General features: G+C 36.7%; 1 protein-coding gene and 1 pseudogene across 3 annotated transcripts in view; one reads left to right on the top strand and one right to left on the bottom strand.

Annotated features, from left to right (window-relative positions):
• Positions 1-26,016, top strand: part of FSTL5 (follistatin like 5) — an 875,401-nt gene that overhangs the window by 812,428 nt on the left and 36,957 nt on the right. For all 3 annotated transcript variants that reach the window (XM_070385610.1, XM_070385609.1, XM_070385608.1), the window contains one exon: positions 2,428-2,552. In XM_070385610.1, coding sequence (XP_070241711.1) covers positions 2,428-2,552 — 125 coding nt within the window. The remainder of the gene's footprint in view (positions 1-2,427; positions 2,553-26,016) is intronic.
• On the bottom strand, positions 10,717-19,423 carry LOC102276235 (translocon-associated protein subunit beta pseudogene; annotated as a pseudogene).

Raw genomic sequence — 26,016 nt, 5'->3', positions numbered from 1 at the left:
AATATAATTAAATCTGTATGTCTTTGTCCAGTCTGAAAGCAATCTTTATTATATATTATTTTATGTGATATTTATAATTAATTAATATAAACCCATAAACTGTCATGATTTTAAGTATTTAAGACAATGATTTTCCATCTACTGTTCTAAAGATAAAGTCTCAAAGATTTATCATAGTTATTATTTTTCTTTTTAATGGGCATTTATGTCTTATGAAAACTTAAGAAATTCCATAAAATTCTAAAACTCATCTATCAGTCATCTTCAGTTTTACGACACAAACGCAGTGTCTGTACTACAAACACACAACAATTTGACAAGAAAATATCTCTAGTGAACAACTTGGAATAAAGTCCTTGCATTCTTCTCCTGGCCAGGACATAGGCCCAGTCAGATGAGGCGACAGTGGGAAGTGGTGTCCCTCTACTGCAGGCATCGCACACAGAGAAGCAGGCAGCAGGACACTCTTAGAAATGAGCCAGGATTTTTGCAAGAGTGCACCTATTGATCAAAGTGCATCCCAGATCAGTCTGTGTCCTTGGAGTCAGTAGACTCAGTCCCAAACCTGGCAATTCACCACTTCCTGCTCAATTCCAGGATCAAGAAGGGCCTAGACCCATCAGGGGGAAGAGTCCAGACTGAAGGGAACTGGGGGTGTGGCTTTGCATATTTTACAGTCTAAGACAATGACAAGTGCAGAAGAGAGGTTCAGTTAATCGGCCTTCAGGAGTGTGAATGATGTGGGATGCAATACACACATCAGAGTGTTGTTTGAGTACTAAATTCTGTGGTGTCTGTAAACTATTTAGAACACATATTAACACATAGCAAGCTCTCAGTATTATTATTGCTGTTGTCAGTCAGTACTATTATTAATTTCAAATGCATCTACATGCATACTGAGAAATATATACCTCTGTACAACCTAACGGAAAAAAATTGGGGAGTTCCTTTGTTATAATCCTGTTGAGTTTTATTATAGTCTCGTAGACATTATTATAAGTGGCTGAAGTCCAGTGACGACTTTCTCACTGATACACATTAATAAGATAACCATGAATAAAATAGGTACAATGTCTTTAAAGTTTAACCATGTACATTGGTTCTCTCTTCCTGGGCAAATGACAGGGGAGAGGGGTATCCTTTTGGTTGGGTGGAGCCATATGATTAGTTCTGGCAAAATAAGTCTGCCACGAATGAAAATATTCAAGGTAGTTGGCTGTTCTTTCTTCATGGAAAACAGAATAAAAATACTAAAAGCAATAGATATCCTGCCAAAGACCTCTGGGAAAGTAACAGGTATAAAACAAAATGTTTATCTTTAAAAAATAAAGAAGCAGTAAAGAAGTATTTGTTTCTGTTCTGTTTTGGTTTTTGATTGTAATGTGACTGAACCTATCTTGACTGTTATAATAATTAATCTATTTTCTTGAACTTGGCAATTTCTAACGGAACTCCATGAAAGTATAATCATTGCAATGAAAAAAAAATTAACCTTTCAGGGGGAAAAAAAACTAAAAAAAAAAATTATATTTACTTCTGTCTTAAAAACCAAAGGAAGACACTCAGTTTTGAGGGAGGAAAGTCTATTAGGCACTCAATAGTTTAGGATTTTTAATTTGGTAACCGCATGTAGAAAGGGTTTAAAAGAAGTAAAATAAAGGCAAGGAAGTACATTAAAAGGCTCATACAGAACAATGGCTGTGAAGCAGAGACAATAGGACAAATGTGGAGGTATGAGAAATCAGAAGGAAAAACAAAGAATTTGGTGCAAAATGGGATAAAAGAGCTTAAATGTAGTGATTTTTTTAAAAAATAAATTTGAAAGTTTTAAAATCAATTAATGGTGAATATTTGAAAAAAATCTCTGATTAAACTTGCTTAAATCTATTATTTTCAATTTATTAAAGGAAAAAAATAAAATGTAATGCAACCTAAGATTTCTAACAGCAAAAATATTTCAAATGATATATTTTGGAGTTTTCTGTCCTATGTTTCCAACTATGTTCTATAGAAGGGGAGTTTTTCACATATCATTTACTCCTCAATAAAGCTATGAAGGAAGGAAGGAAAAGGGAGGAACAAAGAAAAAAGAAACAAATTTAATAATTTGCATCATATGTATGCTTGTTTTTATATTTATTATTAAAGCAGTAACATTTTTATAATATAGAAGTTATCAATATGCAAATTTATTTTATATTTTAAGCAGAAGTTGTTCAAGAAAAAATGTTTTCCATTTTTTCCTTTTTCGAAACAGAAGTTTCTACATTGAAATAAGCAAACAGAATTCCAATTTGCTTAATAATACACTAATATTAAGGTTTAAAATAAAGAGTCTATGCAAACAAATACCAAAGATTTATTTCATCTCTGATCCTATTAAGGACATGCTTGGCCAAGATCTAAACACAGTGTTCTGTTTAGGTGATAACCCTGGCCAGTGGGAATGTACCACACCACACCATCCACACCCAGCCTGTGGGGAAGCAGTTTGACAGGGTGGACGATTTCTTCATTCCCACCACCACACTCCTCATCACCCACATAAGGTGAGTGATTGGATGAGCATCACCTCTTAGATTTCTCTCTAATTTTGATAGAAAGTCATGGGGAAGCACTGGAAGAAAAATTCTATTATACAACAAATACACACATTATTGCACTTTGATTAACTTTGTTTCATCTGCTTGATTAACTTTTGCTTATCAACACTAGTGATGAATTTTCTGTATTCTAGTCCCTCTTATGTATAGTGGAGAATTGAATTTACAAAGGTATGGTTGCCTTTTAAAATCAGTTTTACATTTAATATTTTTTGCAAATTGTCTTTAAGTTCTTCTGATTAGGTTTTTGCAAGATGCTAAAATTTGAACTTAGTTGAGTTGATTTCAGAGAAGAGAACCACTCTGAGCAAAATCCATTCAACTTATTATAATAACATTTTTGTATCATTTTGCCCACAAAGAAACAAATATAACATTGTATCAGGTTGTACAGTAAGTTGAAATGAAATATTTAAGTTCTGCACTTTGAGAAAACATGTTTACTCATTCAGTCTCTCAGTGTATTCACAAGAAGTAAAAAAGTAAATACTTCTAATGATATCACTTTAGAATATCATAGAAATGGTTTAAATGTTTAAAGTGGGAGACTTTGGATATTTACAATTTCTAAAACTACATATTTTATTGATTTATTGAAAATGTAAAGTATTGCTTAGCAATATTAATGAATCTGAATAAAACTAATATGTATTATCTTTTTCAAGGGAATTTGGTTGAGGGGAGACTACATCACATATTTTATATGAGCCATTATTTAATCTTTGTGTATATTTGTTCACCTCGAATTAAAGTGAAAATTATCTTGTCTAAAAGTTGGAGTTTAAGAATTCTGAAACAGTACAAAATTCAACTTACAAAAATAAAAAGGGGAATTCATAAATAACAGTTGTGGCTCAGAGTCAAGGTTTTATGTAGAAACTGTTCTTTGAGCAGCCAAGTATATGTTTAAAGGAGTTTAATGTATTTGTCAAGCAATTGTTTATTATTTTCAGAATGCCTATTATGTCACTCAGCAATAAAGTGATTATAATATGCTTCCCATTTATTAACTGTTTTCATGGAAAATAAGTCGAACTCAATGAAAATTCAGCATATTTGAAAAGCATTTGCATAAAGAAATAATCTTTAGGTCTGACTGCAGACACTGGAAGAGTTCAGAGACTGATGAAATCAGCATAGAAACTGAAAATGGTCCCAGCTGCTGAGAGACCTAAAAATATGTAATGTTTTCATCCTTATTTAATGAGGACAAAATTTTATTTAATTGACATTGAGTGTTATGTTTAATAAATATCCTTTTGCTATCTTCAAGTTGCTGACAAATTTTTACTAGTAAATCACTTAATATGTAGCATTTACTTTTATTTATCTCATCCTATTCCCTATTATTGTGTTTAATATACTTAATATAGTTTAGTATAGTTAATATATGTCTTATCAACTTTGCTTTTTTTTTAAAGCGCACTATTAGTACAATTATTTAAGTCAAAATTCCTATATGTAACACTACTATGGTTAATAGTATTTGGGGTATTTTTTCCCTATAGCAAGTAAGTTATAAAATAGCTACCAGAGTTAGGAGTTTAACTTTGTCTGGATGCAGTAAACACCATGTGTGGTTCTATGTTTGTATGTATAATTGATATGCTGTCAGAACATATTTTTTTAGGGTCAGAATGATAACTACATAACTGTAGTCAGAGCTAATAATTATTGGAAGATTATGCAAATAAGCTTAGCACGTGTAAAGCAGAAGTTTTTGGTTATTTCTATATTTTATAAGACACACTGAAAAGTATTGCTTGAGGATATTTCTAAGTTCCTTTATTTCTTTTATACATATATAGTCAAATACATAGATGTTTTGCCAATACTTGTAAGAATTCTAAATTAAATTATAGCAATTCTACCAGCATATGCATGCATACTTAGGCGTTCAGTTGTGTCCGACTCTTTGTGACCTCATGGATGGTAGCCCACCAGGATCCTCTGTCCATGGGATTCTCCAGGCAAGAATATCAGAGTGGGTAGCCATCCCCTTCTTCAGGTGATCTTCATGACCCAGAGATGAAACCCAGGTCTCCTGCATTGCACGAGCCACCAGCTCCTGAGTCACCAGGAAGCTCCACCAGTATATAGAGTTCCATTTTAAGGAATAGGAATGATCATCATAATTCCTGTTACATTTTACAGTAATTATCACTATTACTAAAGTGAAGAGAAAGAGTAAAAATTAGCATGTATTTCCAAAAATAAACTGTTGAATATGTAAAGAATTTTTAACATAATGAGGATTTATTCCATATGAGGAGAACCTGAGGGATAAAGTCTTTTCTCCTAGCAATTCATGAAACATTTTATCCTATGCGAATGTGGCTTGTGTTATGAGATTCCTCTTTTATGAATTGTATTTTTCAGAATTTGAGACTATTTTGTGACTATTGTATTTGGTGTAAATTCTAGGCCAGATAGAAGGTCTGACACATAATATGTATTTAGTTAATATTAGTTTTCTTCCTCTGACCCTTCATTGTTACCAAACCCAGGTCTGGTTGCTCACTACTCAAAATCCATTAAAGAAGCCAGATTGGTGGAAAGGAAAGTTTGCTTTATTTTGGATGCTGGCAGGCAACCAGGGGAGAGGGTGGATGCCTGTCCAAAGACCAATTCCCTTGCCCAAACTTGACAATCTAGGGGCAAGAGCTTTTATAGACAGAGAAAAGGAGTACAAGCAGAAACAGCACCATCAGCACTGATAGTCATCTTGATATTGGTCATTGGTCATCTAACCAGGGTCATCTTGATTGTTTTGAAAACAGTTAGTCTTTAGTTCCAGAGTCATTTTGTTTCCATTTCTTTGAGGTCAGTTCTCGGAATCGTGGCAGCTCATATCATGGCTACAACAGTCTGGTGATTATGTTGTTAACTTCTTCCACCTGGTGGGAGTTTCAGTATCTATAAGACAGCTCACAGATATGGCTCCAAATATGATCTATAGCCTTTGAGGTGGGCTTCCTGCATAGCTCAGTTGGTAAAGAATCTGCCAGCAATGCTGGAGACCTGGGTTCATTTCCTGGGTCGGGAAGATCCCAAGGAGAAGGAAATGGCCAACCACTCCAGTATTCTTGCCTGGAGAATCCCATGGACAGAGGAGCCTGGCAGGCTACAGTCTGTAGTGTTGCAGGAGTTGGATACGACTTAGCACTATCTTTCTTTTGAGGAGGCACTACAGGTCCTTGACTATGCTTAATGGGTAAACTATTATTTTTCATTCTCCTTTGATGGTTTTCTTTGTTTCTGCTTTTTTCTCACTTCTCTGATTAAACTTATTTTTTGACTAAAGCTTTTCCACAGACAAAAGGCAGGTTGAGGACATGGGGACAAGGACCATAGGGTCCTGATCTGTTTCATCATCACACTAATTTGCTTTTCTCTCAGATAGCTACTCTCTCATTTCAAATCATTTATATTCTGCATGTCTGAAAAGCTTCTGGACAAGTGTCAGGATTTTATATCTGTTGTCGAAACCTGAACTGTGTTCACCAGTGTTAAATAGAAATGTGGAAACAAAGATTTGGGTAAAGTAAAAAAGGGTAGTTTTTATTGATTTGTCAGGCAAAGGAGGCCACAGCAGGCTAATGTCCTCAAGACTATGACCTGCCCTGGAGTGGGTAGTGAGGAGTTTTATAGTGTTCATGGTCCAGGATGTGATCAGCTTGTGAATAATTCCTATATTAGTTGGCATCAATGTGAAGTTTTAAGCATTGTCAACCTTCTGTTTTCAACCAGTCTAGGGTCTATGTTCTTGTGATCAGCAGTTTTCATCTGCTGGAGTCCGCTTCCAATAAAACCAGCTTAGGAATGTGTGTCAGGTCTTTATCTGTATCTTTCAAGAAACTGGGAATTTGGTGATTCTGCTATGTGGCTAATTTATAGTCTAAATTGTTATGTTTCCTGGCCCAACAACTATTCTTTGTTTCTACATCTTCACATTTCCCCTTCTCTGCTGGTTCAGATGGTAAACAATCTGCCTGCAATGCCAGAGATCTAGTTTGGGAAGATTTCCTGGAGAAGGGAATGGCTACCCTCTCCAGTATTTTTGCCTGGAGAATTCCATAGACAAAGGAGCCTGGCCGGCCCATCAGTAGGGTCACAAAGAGTCTGATGTGACTGAGCAAGTAACACTAACTCTTGAGTCAGTGTTTAAAAGACAGAGACACAGGGACTTGGGCAAGGTTTTGTGTCCTTAGTCCTTCAAAACTGGTAGGCACTTAATTTATGTTTCTCATAAGAATAGAAAGAAAGAAGTAAGTAAATGTTACACTTGTTCCTAAATCCGACTACATAGTATTGACGGAGGATGGTATTTCTTATGCACTGGATTTCTCAGCAGCTAACACAATATCTGACAGGTGGTGGGCACAGCATTAAGCACACAGGAATGGTTATGTGTGTGGAAGCAGTAAGTAGCAGTAAGAAGAACTTATGTCTCTTGACAGATCCCAGCCTGATTGTCCCAGCAACACCATTTCCCACTGGCTATTGTGAATTTAGCTTAATCCCTTTTTTTCTAGGAACTGGGACAGCATAATATGTGAATATTAAGTTGCCCATAATAGAAATGTCAGAACTACTCATAATCTATACTGTAGCAAGGGCTGCTCTATGATTAGCTACAGTTTTGCTAAAAATTTTTTGTTGTTGTTTTCTCTCTGCTTGGTTTCTTCTCTATTTTCTTTTTTTTAATCTATAATTCTCAGGCTTCTTTCATCTGTAAAGTAAATAAAAATCAAAGAACTTTAGAGAAAACAACTTCCTAATTCTATATTAAAAGATTGATATTTATAATCATGAAGTTTTTTTTAAAACAAACTAAGTCTTCACAAAATTTGGAAAGTCATTCATTTTTTAAGAAAATTTGAAGTTCTCAGCACTTTAAAAATTCTTCAGAGCCTGAAGTAGGTCTGTTTCCTAGTAGCCTGAGGAATTTGAATTTCAGGAGATTAATTTCTGTTTTTATAAATGCCTGAGAATGAAATCTGGTACCACTCACTCATCGAATTCCCTAACTGTATTCCACGCCATTCTGAGTGACATTGCCCAGGCCATATACTATTATTTCTATTCATATATTACTCTATAGCAAGAGAGCTTAGAAGAGGTTATTATTGAAAGCACCTTCTTTGGGTTTCAAATATCAAAAGATTAACCTGTGTCTGGACTAAACCAGACATACTGGTAATACAGTTGATTGAAATCAAAATGGTCTCTAAACTGTTGTGTTCTGGCTAATGAACCAAGCTTGCATTCTTGTCTCTTTCTTGAATGTGAGTGCTTGTCCAGGAGATGGTGCAAAAAAACTCTAGAGAAGCATGCAGCCATTCTATATGCCCTGTATTTATTAGCTCTAGTTGTGAATACAGTTTTGTTGAACTAAACTTCCTGAAAGATGAGAGAGGGCAGGTTACACTTCTGCCTCACCCAGTAAAGTAATTCCTAAGCTTCTGAAAGGGACTGATTAACACTTTTTGACTATAAGTTTACTTTTTAAAAAACTCCATAATAGATATTTGGTTAATCCATCTCCCAAATATTTAGAGAAAATATAAATTACTTGAAATTTAATTAATAAAACATGATTTTCTGATTTTTATTAAAATATGCTGATTTCAATTATTCCACAATTATGCCTTTTTGCTTTCAAGTAAGAATAAAATGGGTTTCCCTTGTAGCTCAGCTGGTAAAGAATCTGCCTGCAATGTGGGAGACCTGGGTTCGATCCCTGGGTTGGGAAGATCCCCTGGAGAAAGAAAAGACTACCCACTCCAGTTATCTGGCCTGGAGAATTCCCATGGACTTTCAGTCCATGGGATTGCAAAGAGTCAGACACAACTGAGTGATTTTCACTTACGAATAAAACATTTCATATCTCATATTCTGTTAGTTTTTTCAAAAATAGGTTCACTGAATATTCAACAAGTGACATACTTTTCACATTAATAATTCATTGTGCATTTCAGTGAACTGGCAATGTATATTAAATAGGCATTCTTTTTTTAGACTGGCAGTTAATAGAAAATTTTCTTTAAAAACCTTAAATTTCAACAAGTCATTAACAAACCATTAATCATAGTTCTAAAGTTGAAAAGATTATATAGTTCTAAGAAGTGTATTTTGTAATGACCTGAAAAATATAAATTTCTTACACAAGGAATTTCAATTTGAACTCAAAACAAATGTCCAGATAGATAAAAAATTAAAAGAGACTATTACATATGAAAATGTGTGTGCAATTCTCAGAAGATTCAATTATGTCTATTTAATGTCATAAAAATTGAAATTATAATTCATCATCTTTTTAATCAAAAGTGCTCTACAAATGTAAAGCAAATATTTTATTATTTTACTCATAATTTGTATCTAAAGAACTAAGTTATTATATCATTATATATATATATATTTGAATTGTATAGCTTACTACTTTTAATTTTTTTATGATATGCCCAATGCATGGGAATTTAATAACTTTTGTTACCAATTTTTTAATTAGCCATAAATTAAAAAGTAATTTAAAAATAAATGTTTTTTTTTTTTTTTCAGAAGAATGGTTGTGTTATAATGGCTGGGTTACATATCAAATCTCAGAGAGAATGGATATTTACATAATTGATTTAGTTTTATTCGGAGGGCCATTCTGGAGACAGAAAAGTTTAAATGTCAGTTTCCTGTTGTAGTATATGTAATTATTGCAACTTTCTGTGCAAATGCTACTAGAATTTGTCTGCATGGAACAAAAACAATAAATTTGACAGTAATTTATCATTTACCATATTTTTAAAAATCTCTGAATGAAAACAAGGTAACGAGAATTGACATGATAGAAGGCAAAACTAATGAAGTGGCAGAGAGTCAGGCAATGAGTGAAGGAATATTTCCACTAGATCTCCTATGAAAAATCTTAGATAATTCTTCCAAAACTGATTTTTTTTTTTTGGTAGTAGATGGGGAGGTGAAAGTGATTACTACAAGAGGCCAGTGTAGTTCAGAGCAGAGGACTTTGATAAAGCTTAGTGAAAGACATTGAGAAGACCAGAAAGTAAAGCTACAACAAATACAGAAATTAGTAGAATTCTTTCTTAGAAGATTGAGTTGTCATGAATAAAAAAAGAATAAGGATTACTGCCAAAATATTTTTACTTAGATAAAAGGGCACAGCTAACATTTAGGCTACTTAGAGCTCTAAGTAGAAATTCTTAATATTTTCACTGACTAAAATAGTACCTTTGATACAATTGAAAACAGGTTTCAATTGATGAAAAAAGATGTATTTACAGTCTGACCCTCATAACATCTGCAAATCCTACCTCTCTCATCTCTTGTCCTCTTTCAAACTGGAGGGCAGCTAGAGTTTAATCCCAACTGGCTCAAATAGGGCAATGTCAATTGGCACAGAGGATGCTTAGAGTAATACAAGAAATAAATCATTTCTGACTTATGTATCTACCCCAGAACTTGTTCTGTAAAAGTCAGAAAGGAAGATAGTAACTTCGGCAACACTATCGCTATTTGAGATGTTTTTAAAGTCTTGCCTGAGCTTGAAATCATCCCTCAATACCACCATTTGAATTTACTGCCTAGAATTTCAAACTACTTCTCCTGTTTGTTTGGATTACATTTCTCTAGAAATTTACCTATAAAGTACTCCTATTTCTTGAGAGGAAAATGGAGCAGTTTAGCGGAGATTGGGTTAGGGTTAGTCTTAGAATTAATGGATATGGTTGGAAGGTGTGTGTGAGTGTGTGTGTATTTCAATGAAGGATTACATGACAAACAATAAGATGAACAGAGTGTATCTGTGCATCACAGTGAGAGGTAGACCTTGAAAGCAACCAGAAAAAATCTGAAAATGACAGTCCCCAAAGTTTTGTCTTCCTCTGGACTTGACCTTCTAATGAAAGCAGACAAATAAACCTAAATTTCCTTGATACTCCTCACGTCCCTATCACATACCCCAGGGGTAAAACAGATTCCAGTGACTGTTTCAGCTTGGATAGAGAGTTCAGGAATCTTATGAAAGTGGACCTCAGGGAAGGCCCACTTTGTGTGGGCTGGAAAGGACAAAGGTGGCAACTGGAGATACTCTTTTAGGTCATTGTAAAGTTGAATGAGTGCTTGCAAAAATATGGCAGTGACAGTCTAAGGGCTTATCCGGAATCAGATCTGACATAATCTCTACACAGCCGACGTCTGTGTCTCCACTCAAGGAGCAGGCACCATTCTGGTAGTCTGGAGAGAGGTCTACAGCATCTTTTTCTTTATAAATTATAGCAAGAAAATGATTACAAAAGATTGGTTTCGATTTATGTTTCCTTAAAGCTTCTCCAAGGGAAAAATAAACATTCTGTGAAAGTTAAAGTATATCATTCTCCTCATATTTTATCAAATCTGTTAAAGCAAAATTATATGTATATGTATATGTATATATATGTATATATATATATATATATTTTGGCTGGCCATATATCAAGAGAACGCTATACTTGTGACTTGATTCATGGACAGGACAGGTGTATGAAGGTACAGTTTTAGCACTAAAATTGTCTGATTACATCGAAAGCCAGACACATCAGAAACTGAAAATATCAGTTGTTTCATGCCTTTTTAGGAAAAGCATACCATCAGGATGAAGAGCAGCAGTTAAAATTGTTTCCAAAAATGGTTCCTAGATAATGATCTTGCAAAATCTCAGTTCAGTGAGGTTCAATTTTTTCTATTGCTTCCTTCCTTCTTATATGCTAATTTCTCCCACAAACAGAAATAAACTAACAGAAAGTATTACAAATTTCCAGGAGCTGGAACTTTTTCTATCTAGCTCTGCTTTTACTGAATATCTGAAACACTTAGAAATCCTGAAATCATGACCTTTGCTTTCTCAGCTTCTCTGAGCTTCTTCTTCCTTCCTTGTCTGCTCTATGAAAACACAAACTCTAGACTGTCAGGAGTTCTTGAATTCTTAGATTCTCAGGGCCTAGTGTACTCTCTTTACCAAATAAAAAAAGGCAGACATAAATTGTTTATTAAACAAATATTTCCTTCAATACTACATATACCAGGTGACTCAGTGGTAAAGAATCCACCTGCCAATGCAGGAGATGAGGGTTCAATCCCTGGGTAGGGGAGATCCCCTGGAGGAGGAAATAGCAGCCCACTCCCATATTCTCACTTGGGAAGTCCCATGGACAGAGGAGCCTGATGGGTTGCAGTTCCTGGGATCACGAGTCAGACACGACTGAGTGCACACACATACAATTTATTGTTGGCATATGCTCCAGGATTCTTATTAGGGTTCAAAGTTTCTTCTACTCAAACATGTGATAACTTTCTTCACCTTATTTCTAAAGGAGTAAACACACTACTGGTTCACTGGATTTGGTTTTATTTTAAACAGTACTATCCACATTCTTTGGCATATTGGTAAACCCACACATGCAGTATAAAATGGCTAAGACAGAAAATTACTAAGTGCTTGCAGCTTAGTGTTGTGTGTGTGTGTGTGTGTGTGTGTGTGTTCAGTTAGCTATCTGCATTATTTCTTGAGTGAGATAATGTTGTCTGATCCCCTACTTGGTCTCTGCCCCTTATTAACAGGCTCTATTTGAGTCTTATAAGGAAAGAGCCCAAGATAGATGAATCAAATAGACCAGCCCCTGTTTGACAGAATATTCACTTAGGTTACTATTCTTTATTAGTGTATAATGTAATATTTCGGAGAAGGCAATGGCACCCCACTCCAGTATTCTTGCCTGGAAAATCCCATGGACAGAGGAGCCTGGTAGGCTGCAGTCCATGGGGTCGCTGAGAGTTGGATAAGACTGAAGGACTTCACTTTCACTTTTCACTTTCATGCGTTGGAGAAGGAAACGACAACCCACTCCAGTGTTCTTTCCTGGAGAATCCCAGGGACGGGGGAGCCTGGTGAGCTGCCGTCTATGGGGTCGCACAGAGTCGGACACGACTGAGAATCCCTTATAATATTTTTGTCATATGGGAAACAAGTGAAAGTGAAAGTTGCTTAGTGATGTCCAACTCTTTACAATGCCATGGACTGTATAGTCCATGGAATTCTCCATGCCAGAATACTAGAGTAGGTAGCTTTTCCCTTCTCCAGGGGATCTTCCCAACCCAGGGATCAAACTCAGGTCTCCCGTGTTGCAGACGAGTTCTTTACCAGCTGAGCCACAAGGGAACTCCAGGTTAGATTTAAAAGCAAGGTATATTTGAAATATACATATTTCATTATTTTTAAAAAGGAAAAAGTTTTGTACAGGTATTACTAGCGGACTCCAAGCTCTACATTTTAATAAAGCCTCTGACTAGATTCATTCTAAAGCATTTTTTACTGAAGAAATCAATGGAACACTAATAACATGCAATTTAGAAACACTCTACATCACAGATCTGCCTCTCAAGTTTTATTATGGAAAGTAAAATACCTCTTGCTTCTTCCCTCAGAGGTCCTTATGCTAACTCATCATCAAAGTGATCCGTAAAACACAGAGCAATCCAGCTGCGATGTATACACAGCACAATTGCATATACTTTTTCCCTCTGTCCCATATGATTTGAGGTTTTGCTGGAAATGGTAAAACAAACTTACTTTACCCTAAACAAGTAAATAATAGACTGTCTAGATTTCTTGGGTTTCTTTGTTTGACAGTTAAAACAGACTCAGATAACAATTAAGATACATGAAGAAATACATCACAAGATATGATACAATGCAATACTTCACAAGATGAGGACAGAGCTCACCCTGAGAACTTAAGAAATGTCTTATGTAAATCTAATGTGCACATTGCCAGGACTTATTTCATAAGTAAATGCAATAGATTAGAAAACAATATTTTGAATGAAGCAAATAAAGCATTAACTAGTTCTTATAAAATGTGTATAGAAAACAATATTGAGGTTTTTAATTCTATTTTTAAAGGGATTTATTATTTTCCTGTTGAAGCAAAATGTTATATTTTACCATAGCATCTATTTTATGAATTCATGAATTTTTACTTGAAGAAATATCTTTTTAAATGTTAAACTTTAAATACAATATATTTAAAAAAAAAAAACTGCCTTTTGAATGAAAGACCCCAACTGTGGCTCAAAAAGCAATGCTATTAAATAAATAATTTTATCTTTAAGAGCACATGCATAAATTAATGATAGCAGTCAGTAGAACATTTTAGAAAGTTTCTGGGAATGCTGCTAAAATGTTTATTTCATATATATATATATCATATTTTCTCTCTCTTTTTTTTGCCATATAAGAAAAATTATTTTAAATGTAAAACTAGTGGTAATGGTAGGTGTTCTGTAGAGGGACAACATTGGGTGCACTGATATTATCTTTACAATAATTTGAGGCTGTAAAAACTATTTACAAGAGCTTTTAACTATGTAAAAACTATTTCCTGTGAATTCACTTTAACATTTTGTACCCGTTTAATTTTGTTTTAAATCTGTAATTTATCCTGTCTATGGTTACCTGTGTAGGAAGAAGAACTTGACTAATGAGTCAATCAAAGAATATATAGACCAATAGATTCCTTTTTTCTTTCAAATTAAAGATGCTCACTTGTTAACATTAACTTGTTATGTTATAGTGTTCTATTTCTTGCAAAAAAATCATTCAGCAAGATGTCAGTTTTTAAAGTTCTTTGAGATGTGATTCAAGCAAGAACTGAAGGACATGAAAAGGATGTCAGGAAGCCCTAAAATTTAACTATAACAAAAGAACCTACCAAATTAGTTGGTGGAATAATCTTCTATTAAATCTAGTCTGTCATCAGCCATGAGTAGACATATTCACATAACCAGGTGATAACATGAAGAATGGTAGGTCACAAACATCAAACGGCAAGGGTCTTATTCTTCAGTGTTTACACCAGCATGGTGGAGGGTATACAGGGCTCACAAGATGAATAAAAACAGCTTCAAGGGAAATAAAAATAATTGTTGCCTTAAGTGACTCTTAAAACTATTTAGTACGCCTAATATTTCTTCTGTATTTAGTTGAACTTTTTTCTATACTATGGAAACATTATCTTTTTTGCCTTTTTTATTTTGAAAGGGGAACAGGTAATGAAATATGTAGATTTTTATTCTATATTGACATCTGATTTTCAAGAAAACCAATATAAAATTTTAATAATTTAATTTTTTGCCATGATGTAGCAGCTTATTTTTATATTTATGTAATTTTTGAAATGTAAATATAGTTTTTAGTGTCTTTGTAACAAAAGGGAATCAGAGTTTGCGTATGCTATGAAAGTAGCTGCTGATTTATGTAACTAAGCCAAGAAAATGCTAAAAAATCTAGACTTTTTTCCTTAATAACATAAATCAAAATTATTCATCAATTTGAGTAAAAGGAAACATTGCTTTTGTTTAATTAAAGTATATGTTATTTAAATCCTGCTTTAAAACTTTGTTGAATTTGTTTCAAATAAACAAAATGTTTTTGAACTCTGAATAATTTTTAATTAAAGAAAATGGACAAGACTAATTTAATTGATACCTGAAAATAATTTGAATATAAATGATTAATTTATATAAAAATGATTTTGAGAAATGTTTAATAGATCAGAGATACATGTATCCTTGTTGTTGTTGTCAGTTGCTAAGTGTCTTGTCTGACTGTGACTCCATGGACTGCAGCACATGTATCTTAATATTGACTAAATATGCCTTCCTGATTTTGTGTAAACTTAATTTGCTTGTCATTTTTTAACATTAAAAAACCTCTACTTCCATCCAAACTTTCATTTACAATGAGAAGTAAAGAGATCTAATTCAAAAAGATTTGTTTGGACACAAATGACTTTTTAATAAACAGAAGTAGAGTGGAATATAAACCATTTGGCAACAGTCATTTGAGATATACATTGTTTCCATAACTTAATATTTTATGTTTTTTGAATTAATAAATATGCTGCATGGATATCATCATTATCAATGACCTCATGAAAGTAGTTACATTAACCTATTTAATATATTTTTTATTTCCTGATTCCAATCTGTGCTTTACCAACATGAAATTAAGATATGTTGATAATCCTTTTGGTATACTTCTTCTATCCCTTATCTAATTTCAAAGTGATCCATTTTTACCATCTTTTAAAATTTGAAAACACTTTTGGAACCACTGTAGCATTTGGATTTATAGGAAAGAGATAAATTATATTTATTCTGATTCATAAAGCCATTATTAAAATTGTAAATTTATCAGAGAAACAGTTTTTGTTACTGTATTTATACAAGTGAAATTCAAAATATCTTAATTTTTTATATAAGTCTTTGAGATAAATAGCCTAAAGATATTCAGACTTTTTATTATGATAAACTCCAGATGATTTCCTAAGGCACGCACTGAAATGAATCCAAATTTTAGCAAGAAATAAAGGAACAACAATGTTAAAGAAAAGTGACCAGACATTTGAGAAATTTTCTGGAAATGCAGGAAACCCACTACCATTTATTTATGTTGTTTAACAGTTTCATCAGTAATGTCTAACTTTTCTATTGTCCTATGTACAAGAATCATTTAAAGTGGTTCTTTATAATTTTTTTTTAATTTTAATATAGAATTTACAGTATAATTTTCTGGATTCGGCCGAGTTGCTGTATCATGTACACCTCCTCAGGTTGTATGGCTTAGGTGTAGTTTTGTTCTTATTATTGTAGTGATTGTCTAATATCTTAATAGTAATTAACAAACACTGAGCACTTACTATAAACCAGACAATGAAATAAGAATTTTTAGGCACTCCCTCATTTAAAACTAGCAGCTCCATAAACTTTTATCCCTGTTCTACATATGGTGAATCACTTAACTAATAAGTGTTGGAACCAGCTATAAACTCTGTTCTGTCTAAATTCAGTGCCTTAGCACTCAATACATTATAGAACTCAAGTCCTTTATTCACTTTCCGAGTAAAATCTAGCTAATGTGCTCTGCAAATTATCCTAATGTCACCTATAAAACATTCCTGTCTCTCACTTCTGTGTACCTCTGCTACAACAAAACTCAGCTGCGCAGACCCTGCACTTGTTTTTTGTTCTTTGCTCTTGTCTAACATTGTAATATCTTTTTATTAACATGTTCTTCTGTCTCTAGACCTAGCCCTAAGTTGATCTTCTCAATGTTGCTAACAAAATTACTACTCCTTTACTATTTCTCCATATTTATTTTCTCCATACTTCAATTCACCAGAGAACCACTAGACTCTTTTTCCTAACTTTAGAGGTTTGGTGATGCAACTCTGCATTGGAAGGAAAACGCAACCTTAACATATTTTCTATTGCATATAGTTTAAGTCCAAAGCATGTTGAAGCCAGACTTCCCTGGTGGTCCAGTGGTTAAGATTTTATGCTTCCTCTGCAGAGGGCACTATCTTAGAATGTAAGACATTATAGTACTTAGGGTTTGCTCCCCAGTCAGGGAAGTTCTACGTGCCATGGGGTGTAGCCAATGATAATAACAACAATAACGAACAATGTTGAATCTATTGCCTTCAGCAGACTTAACTCCTAAGACTGATCTGCAAACATACTATGGTCCAGTTAAGGGAACCTGAGTAGCCCCTATCCTGACTAACAATTTTTCAATTTTAGATGGGGTGAAAGTGAGAGAAATTTAGTAGAAAACATAATTCGAGTGTTTTTCTTTTCCCAGGATCGTGATACATGGTGGAATCCCCTCTCATGATTCCCAGTTAGCCCCACCATCATTGAGGGTTAACTCACACACTCATAACCATTCTGCAACCATTCTCTCTTTCACATCCAGTATAATATTTAATTAATTACATAAGATATTCAATACTTTATTATAAAATAGGCTTTGTGTCAGATGATTTTGCCCACTGTGGTCAAAGTTAAGTGTTCTGAATCCTTTTAAGTTCAGCTGAACTTAAGGCTCAGACAGTAGAGAATCTGCCTGCAATGCAGAAGACTTGGGTTCAATCTCTTGGTTAAGAAGATCCCCAGGAGAAGGGAATGGCTACCCACTCCAATATTCTTGCCTGGGGAATCTTGCCTGGATGACCATGAACAGAGGAGCCTTGTGGCCCACAGCCCATGAGATCATAAAGAGTAGGACATGATAAGCAACTAACACTTTCCTTCTCACAGATTAAGCTATACTTTTTGGTAGGTTGCTGCTGCTGCTGCTAAGTCGCTTCAGTCGTGTCCGACTCTGTGCAACCCCATAGACGGCAGCCCACCAGGCTCCCTGTCCCTGGGATTCTCCAGGCAAGAACACTGGAGTGGGTTGCCATTTCCTTCTCCAACGCATGAAAGCGAAAAGTGAAAGTGAAGTCGCTCAGTTGTGTCTGACCCTCAGCGACCCCATGGACTGCAGCCTACCAGGCTCCTCCGTCCATGAGATTTTTCAGGCAAGAGTACTGGAGTGGGTGCCATTAGGGCTATTCAATTCATTTTGACTTGTGGTATTTACTTCCGTAACCACATTGTAAGTTAAAAGTATCTGTATTTACAGTTTCTGTGTAACTATTCATGTTGTCTAAAATGCTCTTTCTGATCCTGATTTGGATCCTCTTAATTTATATCAATCTCCTGACTAAACTCAAGCACTCTATAATTCATGCAATTTTTTTTTATACCTTTGTCATTTATGATGGCATTCTCCTCAAAATTTACATCTTGTTTTTTTGTTTTTGTTTTTTTTTTCCCCCCATGGTGGCATTTGTTTTTATTAGAATACCCCATATGGTAAGAGCTTTCCTAAGCCAGTACAGAGACTGGGTAGCCTCCTAGGGTTCCACAGCTTTCATCTTATCTTCCACTCTCTTTTGAGACTGGAGGGCAGGGGTTGGGAGTGGCGTCAGGCAGTCTCCAAAGTGCCTGCTTCTGGACCCCAGAGAGAATTCACATTGCCAGCAACATACCCCAGGACACATCAGTGGTATACCATAGGGCCTAAGGATCAAGGTAGTTTTTGAAGGCATTCCTGTTTGTATGGCTTCATGATGGAACCAAGGAGGCTCTCACAGACTCCCCCATGATCCTTCACTCTGGTTTAGAGCAGGCAGGACCCAGGAGAAGGTGGCCAAGGGTTAAGGGAGAAGAGATGGCATTGAGATACCCTTGGGAGTCTGGAAAGCACATGGATTTCTGGGGAAGGGAGAGCCATGGAAGCCCCACTCAGTTATTTTTTTGGTTTGGGGGATGTCATATTTCCTCTTGCTGGAGTATCATGACTGCAGGTGGATGTCCATTGAAGGGAGAGTCATAACCCAGAAAGCTACGCAGTCCAGGAAAAAATGGGGGAAAAATCTACAATTCAACTATGCTGAGCCAGGATTCCTCCCCATTCAGGTGCACTGGTAAAGTCCATCACTATGGGCCTATCCTCTTGAGCCAGGTAAGGAATAGTTGCTGAGGTGAAGCTGAAATAACCAGCCTTGAGAGGATGTAGGGCCATGATGTGAGAGACATTGTTAGCAGAAGTAACCCAGTCCCATTTAATGTTGATTATTCCCAAGACAATGCTGAAGTCTTCTGGAAGGAAGGAATCATCAGGCAAGTCCACGTCTCATGTAGCACTTGAGCCAACACTGTAGATATTGTTCTGAAAGATCAGGTCTCCCCTTTCACAGCACATCTGTTCAACAGTGATTTTGAGGCCAAAGCCTGGCTACTTTGTCTGCTTGTGTGACGGCAAATAGAATGAACACCACAAACTCCAGCAGCCTCAGCATACACACTGTATCCCCATTCCCCGAGACTTTTGGGAGCTGCCAAAATCTCAAGCAGAAGGTACTTCTTGTTAAAGGCATTCAGCCTGACAGCAAGTTTATTTGTTTATTTCATGTGATTGTATTAAACTTCATCTATTCATATGACGGACACTATGCTATGTTCCAATAGGAAACTGAGGCTAGATTTTGTTTCATTTATACATATGTATGGAACAGAGTTAATAAAAGTTGCATTGTCTTAAAAATTTTATTGGAATGTAGTTGATTTATGATGCTCTGTTAGTTTCAGGTATACAGAGTGTGATTCAGTTATACATATACATGATTCAAATCATTTTTAGACTCTCTATATATAAGGTATCACCAAATATTGAGTAGGTTTCCCTGTGCTATAGAGTAGATCCTTGTTAATTATCTATTTTTATATACTAGTGTGTGCATGTTCATTCCAAACTCCTCCTTTTCCTATGTTTCCCCTTTAGTAACCATATATATATTTTTTTTTCCCAAATCTGTGATTCTGTTTCTGTTTTGTAAATAAGCTTATGTATTATTTTTTAAATTGTTTTTAAAAAGAACTCATACTTTGAAACTGTAAGAACATAGATTCAAATTTAGTGAATCACACTTACTGCAGAGTGATTCTAAGCACATTAGTTTGCTAGAGGCTCTTCCTGCCCTCGTATTAGGTCTCAATTTTGCATAAGTTTTTTCACTTACTAACTGGTGAGGTGAAGCACCTGCCAGAGGCTTAGACCAAAAGATTCTCAGATTCTCTCTGGCCACAATATTTAATTCAAACATGGGCATGGAACCCACTCAGAATCCATCCATTTTGCTGCCGCTTTTGAGAAAGAGACTTCTGGTTTTTGTGTACATTTGCCTAGAGGATCTAGAGCTACAATACCTATTATTATACCACATGAAGCTTAGACCTGAAACCAAGAGAGAAGATGCAAAACCAATAGATCAAGGGGAAAAAAATGAGTTATGATTACATTCAGTTCAGTTCAGTCGCTCAGTCGTGTCCAACTCTTTGTGACCCCATGAATCGCAGCACGCCAGGCCTCCCTGTCCATCACCAACTCCCAGAGTTCACTCAGACTCACATCCATCAAGTCAGTGATGCCATCCGGCCATCTCATCCTCTGTCGTCCCCTTCTCCTCTTGCCCCCAATCCCTCCCAGCATCAGAGTCTTTTCCAATGAGTCAACTCTTCGCATGAGGCGGCCAAAGTACTGGACTCTCAGCTTTAGCATCATTCCTTCCAAAGAAATCCCAGGGCTGATCTCCTTCAGAATGGACTGGTGGGATCTCCTTGCAGTCCAAGGGACTCTCAAGAGTCTTCTCCAACACCACAGCTAAAAAGCATCAATTCTTCAGTGCTCAGCCTTCTTCACAGTCCAACTCTCACATCCATACATGACCACAGGAAAAACCATAGCCTTGACTAGATGGACCTTTGTTGGCAAAGTAATGTCTCTGCTTTTGAATATGCTATCTAGGTTGATCATAACTTTCCTTCCAAGGAGTAAGCCTCTTTTAATTTCATGGCTGCAATCACCATCTGCAGTGATTTCGGAGCCCAGAAAAATAAAGTCTGACACTGTTTCCACTGTTTCCCCATCTATTTCCCATGAAGTGGTGGGACCAGATGCCATGATCTTCGTTTTCTGAATGTTGAGCTTTAAGCCAACTTTTTCACTCTCCACTTTCACTTTCATCAAGAGGCTTTTGAGTTCCTCTTCACTTTCTGCCATAAGGGTGGTGTTATCTGCATATCTGAGGTTATTGATATTTCTCCCGTTAATCTTGATTCCAGCTTGTGTTTTTTCCAGTCCAGCGTTTCTCATGATGTACTCTGCATATAAGTTAAATAAGCAGGGTGACAATATACAGCCTTGAGGTACTCCTTTTCGTATTGGGAACCAATCTGTTATTCCATGTCCAGTTCTAACTGTTGCTTCCTGACCTGCATACAAATTTCTCAAGAGGCAGGTCAGGTGGTCTGTTATTCCCATCTCTTTCAGAATTTTCCAGTTTATTGTGATCCACACAGTCAAAGGCTTTGGCATAGTCAAGAAAGCAGAAATAGATGCTTTTCTGGAACTCTCTTGCTTTTTCCATGATCCAGCGGATGTTGGCAATTTGATCTCTGGTTCCTCTGCCTTTTCTAAAACCAGCCTGAACATCAGGAAGTTCACAGTTCACATATTGCTGAAGCCTGGCTTGGAGAATTTTGAGCATTACTTTAGTAGCGTGTGAGATGAGTGCAATTGTGTGGTAGTTTGAGCATTCTTTGGCATTGTCTTTCTTTGGGATTGGAATGAAAACTGACCTTTTCCAGTCCTGTGGCCACTGCTGAGTTTTCCAGATTTGCTGGCATATGCAGTGCAGCACTTTCACAGCATCATCTTCCAGGATTTGGAATAGCTCAACTGGAATTCCATCACCTCTGCTAGCTTTGTTTGTAGTGATGCTTTCTAAGGCCCACTTGACTTCACATTCCAGGATGTCTGGCTCTACATCAGTGATCACACCATCGTGATTATCTGGGTCGTGAAGATCTTTTTTGTACAGTTCTTCTGTGTGTTCTTGCCATCTCTTCTGAATATCTTCTGCTTCTGTTAGGTCCATACCATTTCTGTCCTTTATCGAGCCCATCTTTGCATGAAATATTCCCTTGGTATCTCTGATTTTCTTGAAGAGAGCTCTAGTCTTTCCCATTCTGTTGTTTTCCTCTATTTCTATGCATTGATCGCTGAAGAAGGCTTTCTTATCTCTTCTTGCTATTCTTTGGAACTCTGCATTCAGATGCTTATATCTTTCCTTTTCTCCTTTGCTTTTAGCTTCTCTTCTTTTCACAGCTATTTGGAAGGCCTCCCCAGACAGCCATTTTGCTTTTTTGCATTTCTTTTCCACGGGGATGATCTTGATCCCTGTCTCCTGTACAATGTCACAAACCTCAGTCCATAGTTCATCAGGCACTCTATCAGATCTAGGCCCTTAAATCTATTTTTCACTTCCACTGTATAATCATAAGGGATTTGATTTAGGTCATACCTGTATGGTCTAGTGGTATTCCCTACTTTCTTCAATTTAAGTCTGAATTTGGCAATAAGGAGTTCATGGTCTGAGCCACAGTCAGCTCCTGGTCTTGTTTTTGCTGACTGTATAGAGCTTCTCCATCTTTGGCTGCAAAGAATATAATCAACCTGATTTCGGTGTTGACCATCTGGTGATGTCCATGTGTAGAGTCTTCTCTTGTGTTGCTGGAAGAGGGTGTTTGTTATGACCAGTGCATTTTCTTGGCAAAACTCCATTAGTCTTTGCCCTGCTTCATTCCGTATTCCAAGGCCAAATTTGCCTGATACTCCCGGTGTTTCTTGACTTCCTACTTTTGCATTCCAGTCCCCTATAATGAAAAGGACATCTTTTTTGGGTGTTAGTTCTAAAAGGTCTTGTAGGTCTTCATAGAACGATTCAACTTCAGCTTCTTCAGCGTTACTGGTTGGGGCATAGACTTGGATACTGTGATATTGAATGGTTTGCCTTGGAAACAAACAGAGATCATTCTGTTGTTTTTGAGATTGCATCCAAGTACTGCATTTCGGGCTCTTTTGTTGACCATGATGGCTACTCCATTTCTTCTAAGGGATTCCTGCCCGCAGTAGTAGATATAATGGTTATCTGAGTTAAATTCACCCATTCCAGTCCATTTTAGTTCGCTGATTCCTAGAATGTCGACATTCACTCTTGCGATCTCTTGTCTGACCACACCAATTTGCCTTGATTCATGGATCTGACATTCCAGGTTCCTATGCAATATTGCTCTTTACAGCATCAGACCTTGCTTCTATCACCAGTCACAGCCACAGCTGGGTATTGTTTTTGCTTTGGCTCTATCACTTCATTCTTTCTGGAGTTATTTCTCCACTCATCTCCAGTAGCATATTGGGCACCTACCGACCTGGGGAGTTCCTCTTTCAGTATCCTATCATTTTGCCTTTTCATACTGTTCATGGGGTTCTCAAGGCAAGAATACTAAAGTGGTTTGCCATTCCCTTCTCCAGTGGACCACATTCTGTCAGATCTCTCCACCACGACCCGCCCATCTTGGGTTGCCCCACGGGCATGGCTTAGTTTCATTGAGTTAGACAAGGCTGTGGTCCTAGTGTGATTAGATTGACTAGTTTTCTGTGAGTATGGATTCAGTGTGTCTGCTCTCTGATGCCCTCTTGCGACACCTACCGTCTTACTTGGGTTTCTCTTACCTTGGGCGTGGGGTATCTCGTCACAGCTACTCCAGCAAAGTGCAGCCACTGCTCCTTACCTTGGACGAGCCGTATCTCCTCACTGCCGCCCTTCCTGACCTTCAACGTGGGATAGCTCCTCTAGTCCCTCCTGTGCCCGTGCAGCCACAGTTCCTTGGACGTGGGGTTGGTCCTCCTGGCTGCTGCCCCAGGCCTCTGGCATGGGGTTGCTCCTCCCCGCCGCTGCCCCTGGCCTCGGGCATGGGGGCATGGGATAGCTCCTCCTGGCCACTGCCCTTGACCTCGGACGCCGGGTAGCTCTTCTCGGCCGCCCCCTGACGTCGGATTGGGGGTAGCTCCTTCCGGCCGCCACCCCTGACCTCAGACGTGGAGTAACTCCTCTTGTCCCCACCTCTGACCTCGGACTTTGGTCATAACTTTTCTTCCAAGGAGTAAGCGTCTTTTAATTTCATGGCTGCAGTCACCATCTGCAGTGATTTTGGAGCCCCCCAAAATAAAGTCTGATATGTTTCCACTCTTTCCCCATCTATTTCCCATGAAGTGATGGGACCAGATGCTATCATCTTCGTTTTCTGAATGTTGAACTTTAAGCCAACTTTTTCACTCTCCTCTTTCACTCTTATCAAGAGGCTTTTTAGTTCCTCTTCACTTTCTGCCATAAAGGTGGTGTCATCTGCATATCGGAAGTTACTGATATTTCTCCCAGCAATCTTGATTCCAGCTTGTGCTTCTTCCAGCCCAGTGTTCCTCATGATGTACTCTGCATATAAGTTAAATAAGCAGGGTGACAATATACAGCCTTGACGTACCCTTTTCCTATTTGGAACCAGTCTGTTGTTCCATGTCCAGTTCTAACTGTTGCTTCCTGACCTGCATACAGGTTTCTCAAGAGGCAGGTCAGGTAGTCTGGTATTCCCATTTCTTTCAGAATTTTCCACAGTTTATTGTGATCCACACAGTCAAAGGCTTTGGCATAGTCAAGAAAGCAGAAATAGATGTTTTTCTGGAACTCTCTTGCTTTTTCCATGATCCAGCAGATGTTGGCAATTCGATCTCTGGTTCCTCTGCCTTTTGTAAAACCAGCTTGAACACCTGGAAGTTCATGGTTCATGTATTGCTGAAGCCTGGCTTGGAGAATTTTGAGCATTACTTTACTAGCGTGTGAGATCAGTGATTACATTTCTGTAGAGCAAATTTCAGCTATATTTGAGCTCGTTCCAGCATTTCCTCTATGAGAGCGCTCCTTTTTTCTTTTTTTCTTTTTTTCATTTAATATATTTGTATTGGATATCCTATTATTTAAAAATGAAAGTCTAATATTGGGTTTCCTTATGTCTAAAATACACATATTACCTGCTTCACACTATTTTGTTGATTGTAGGATTTTACATAGTTCCTGGCACATAGTAAGTGATAAACAAATGCTGTTTCTTTTTCCCTTGGGATGATAGGGGTTTTTTTGGTCATATTGTCTCCTAAAGTAGTTACATTAATGAACACTCAGTAAATATTTGTTGTTAAAAAATGCTGCACTTAGTAATGTTTCTCTGGCATGGTGATTCCTCATAAAAGAAAAAATATGCCCAGTTTGTAGCTTGCTGAAAACTTCCCCATGGCCTTAGATGCTGTGGAGGAAGAGAGTAAACACTTATCAGTTACTTGTGTAACATTGTATGGAGACAGATCAGTTGAAGATTTTTTGATTACTTGAGTCAGCTCAAGGGTAACACCAAACTATAAGATTGCCATCTAAGAATTTTTCTGAGTTCCTTAGATTATGGCACTTATAAATAGGGCAATTCACCTATTCAGTCTGGGCATCCACCTCTACAGCTTGCACAAATCCTCATCTTCTCTAAGTGCTAAGAAGAGAAAACTCACTAGGACCTTTCTTAAAGGGAAGGCTTTATGTCATTTAGGATTTGACTAAAACAGGTGATTGAAGAAACCTTCAATGCGGGACACACTGTCATTCTTCTAACATCTAAAGAATCTTTTTTTGTTTTCTTCTCTCTCGGGTAGATTTCATTATAAATCTCCTAGATTGTTTGTTTGAGATTTATGTCTTTCATGCCATTCTGAAAATGCTTTAGAGACATTTACTCAATAAATATTTTGGTTCAAAGTGTGCATATTGGAGTTGATATTTCATTAGAAATATCATTAATTAGAAATATTTCATTGATATTTGATTAGATTCCTCAGTTTTAATTTAGCATCAATGTAGTGTACAGCAAGGTTGAATAACTGATAAGATTTATACGTAAATTAGAACGCTACCTACTCCGTGACTAACATTTTTCAAAAAAGAGTAATTCTTTTTTTTTTAAATGAAATTTATCAAATTGTAACACAATGAAGAACAAAGTCATCTGCAGTTGACATTTAGTGTATTTA

This window comes from Bos mutus, chromosome 17 (assembly GCF_027580195.1).
Source record: "Bos mutus isolate GX-2022 chromosome 17, NWIPB_WYAK_1.1, whole genome shotgun sequence".
NCBI lineage: Eukaryota > Metazoa > Chordata > Mammalia > Artiodactyla > Bovidae > Bos > Bos mutus.
This window is presented reverse-complemented; position numbering and strand designations above follow the sequence as displayed.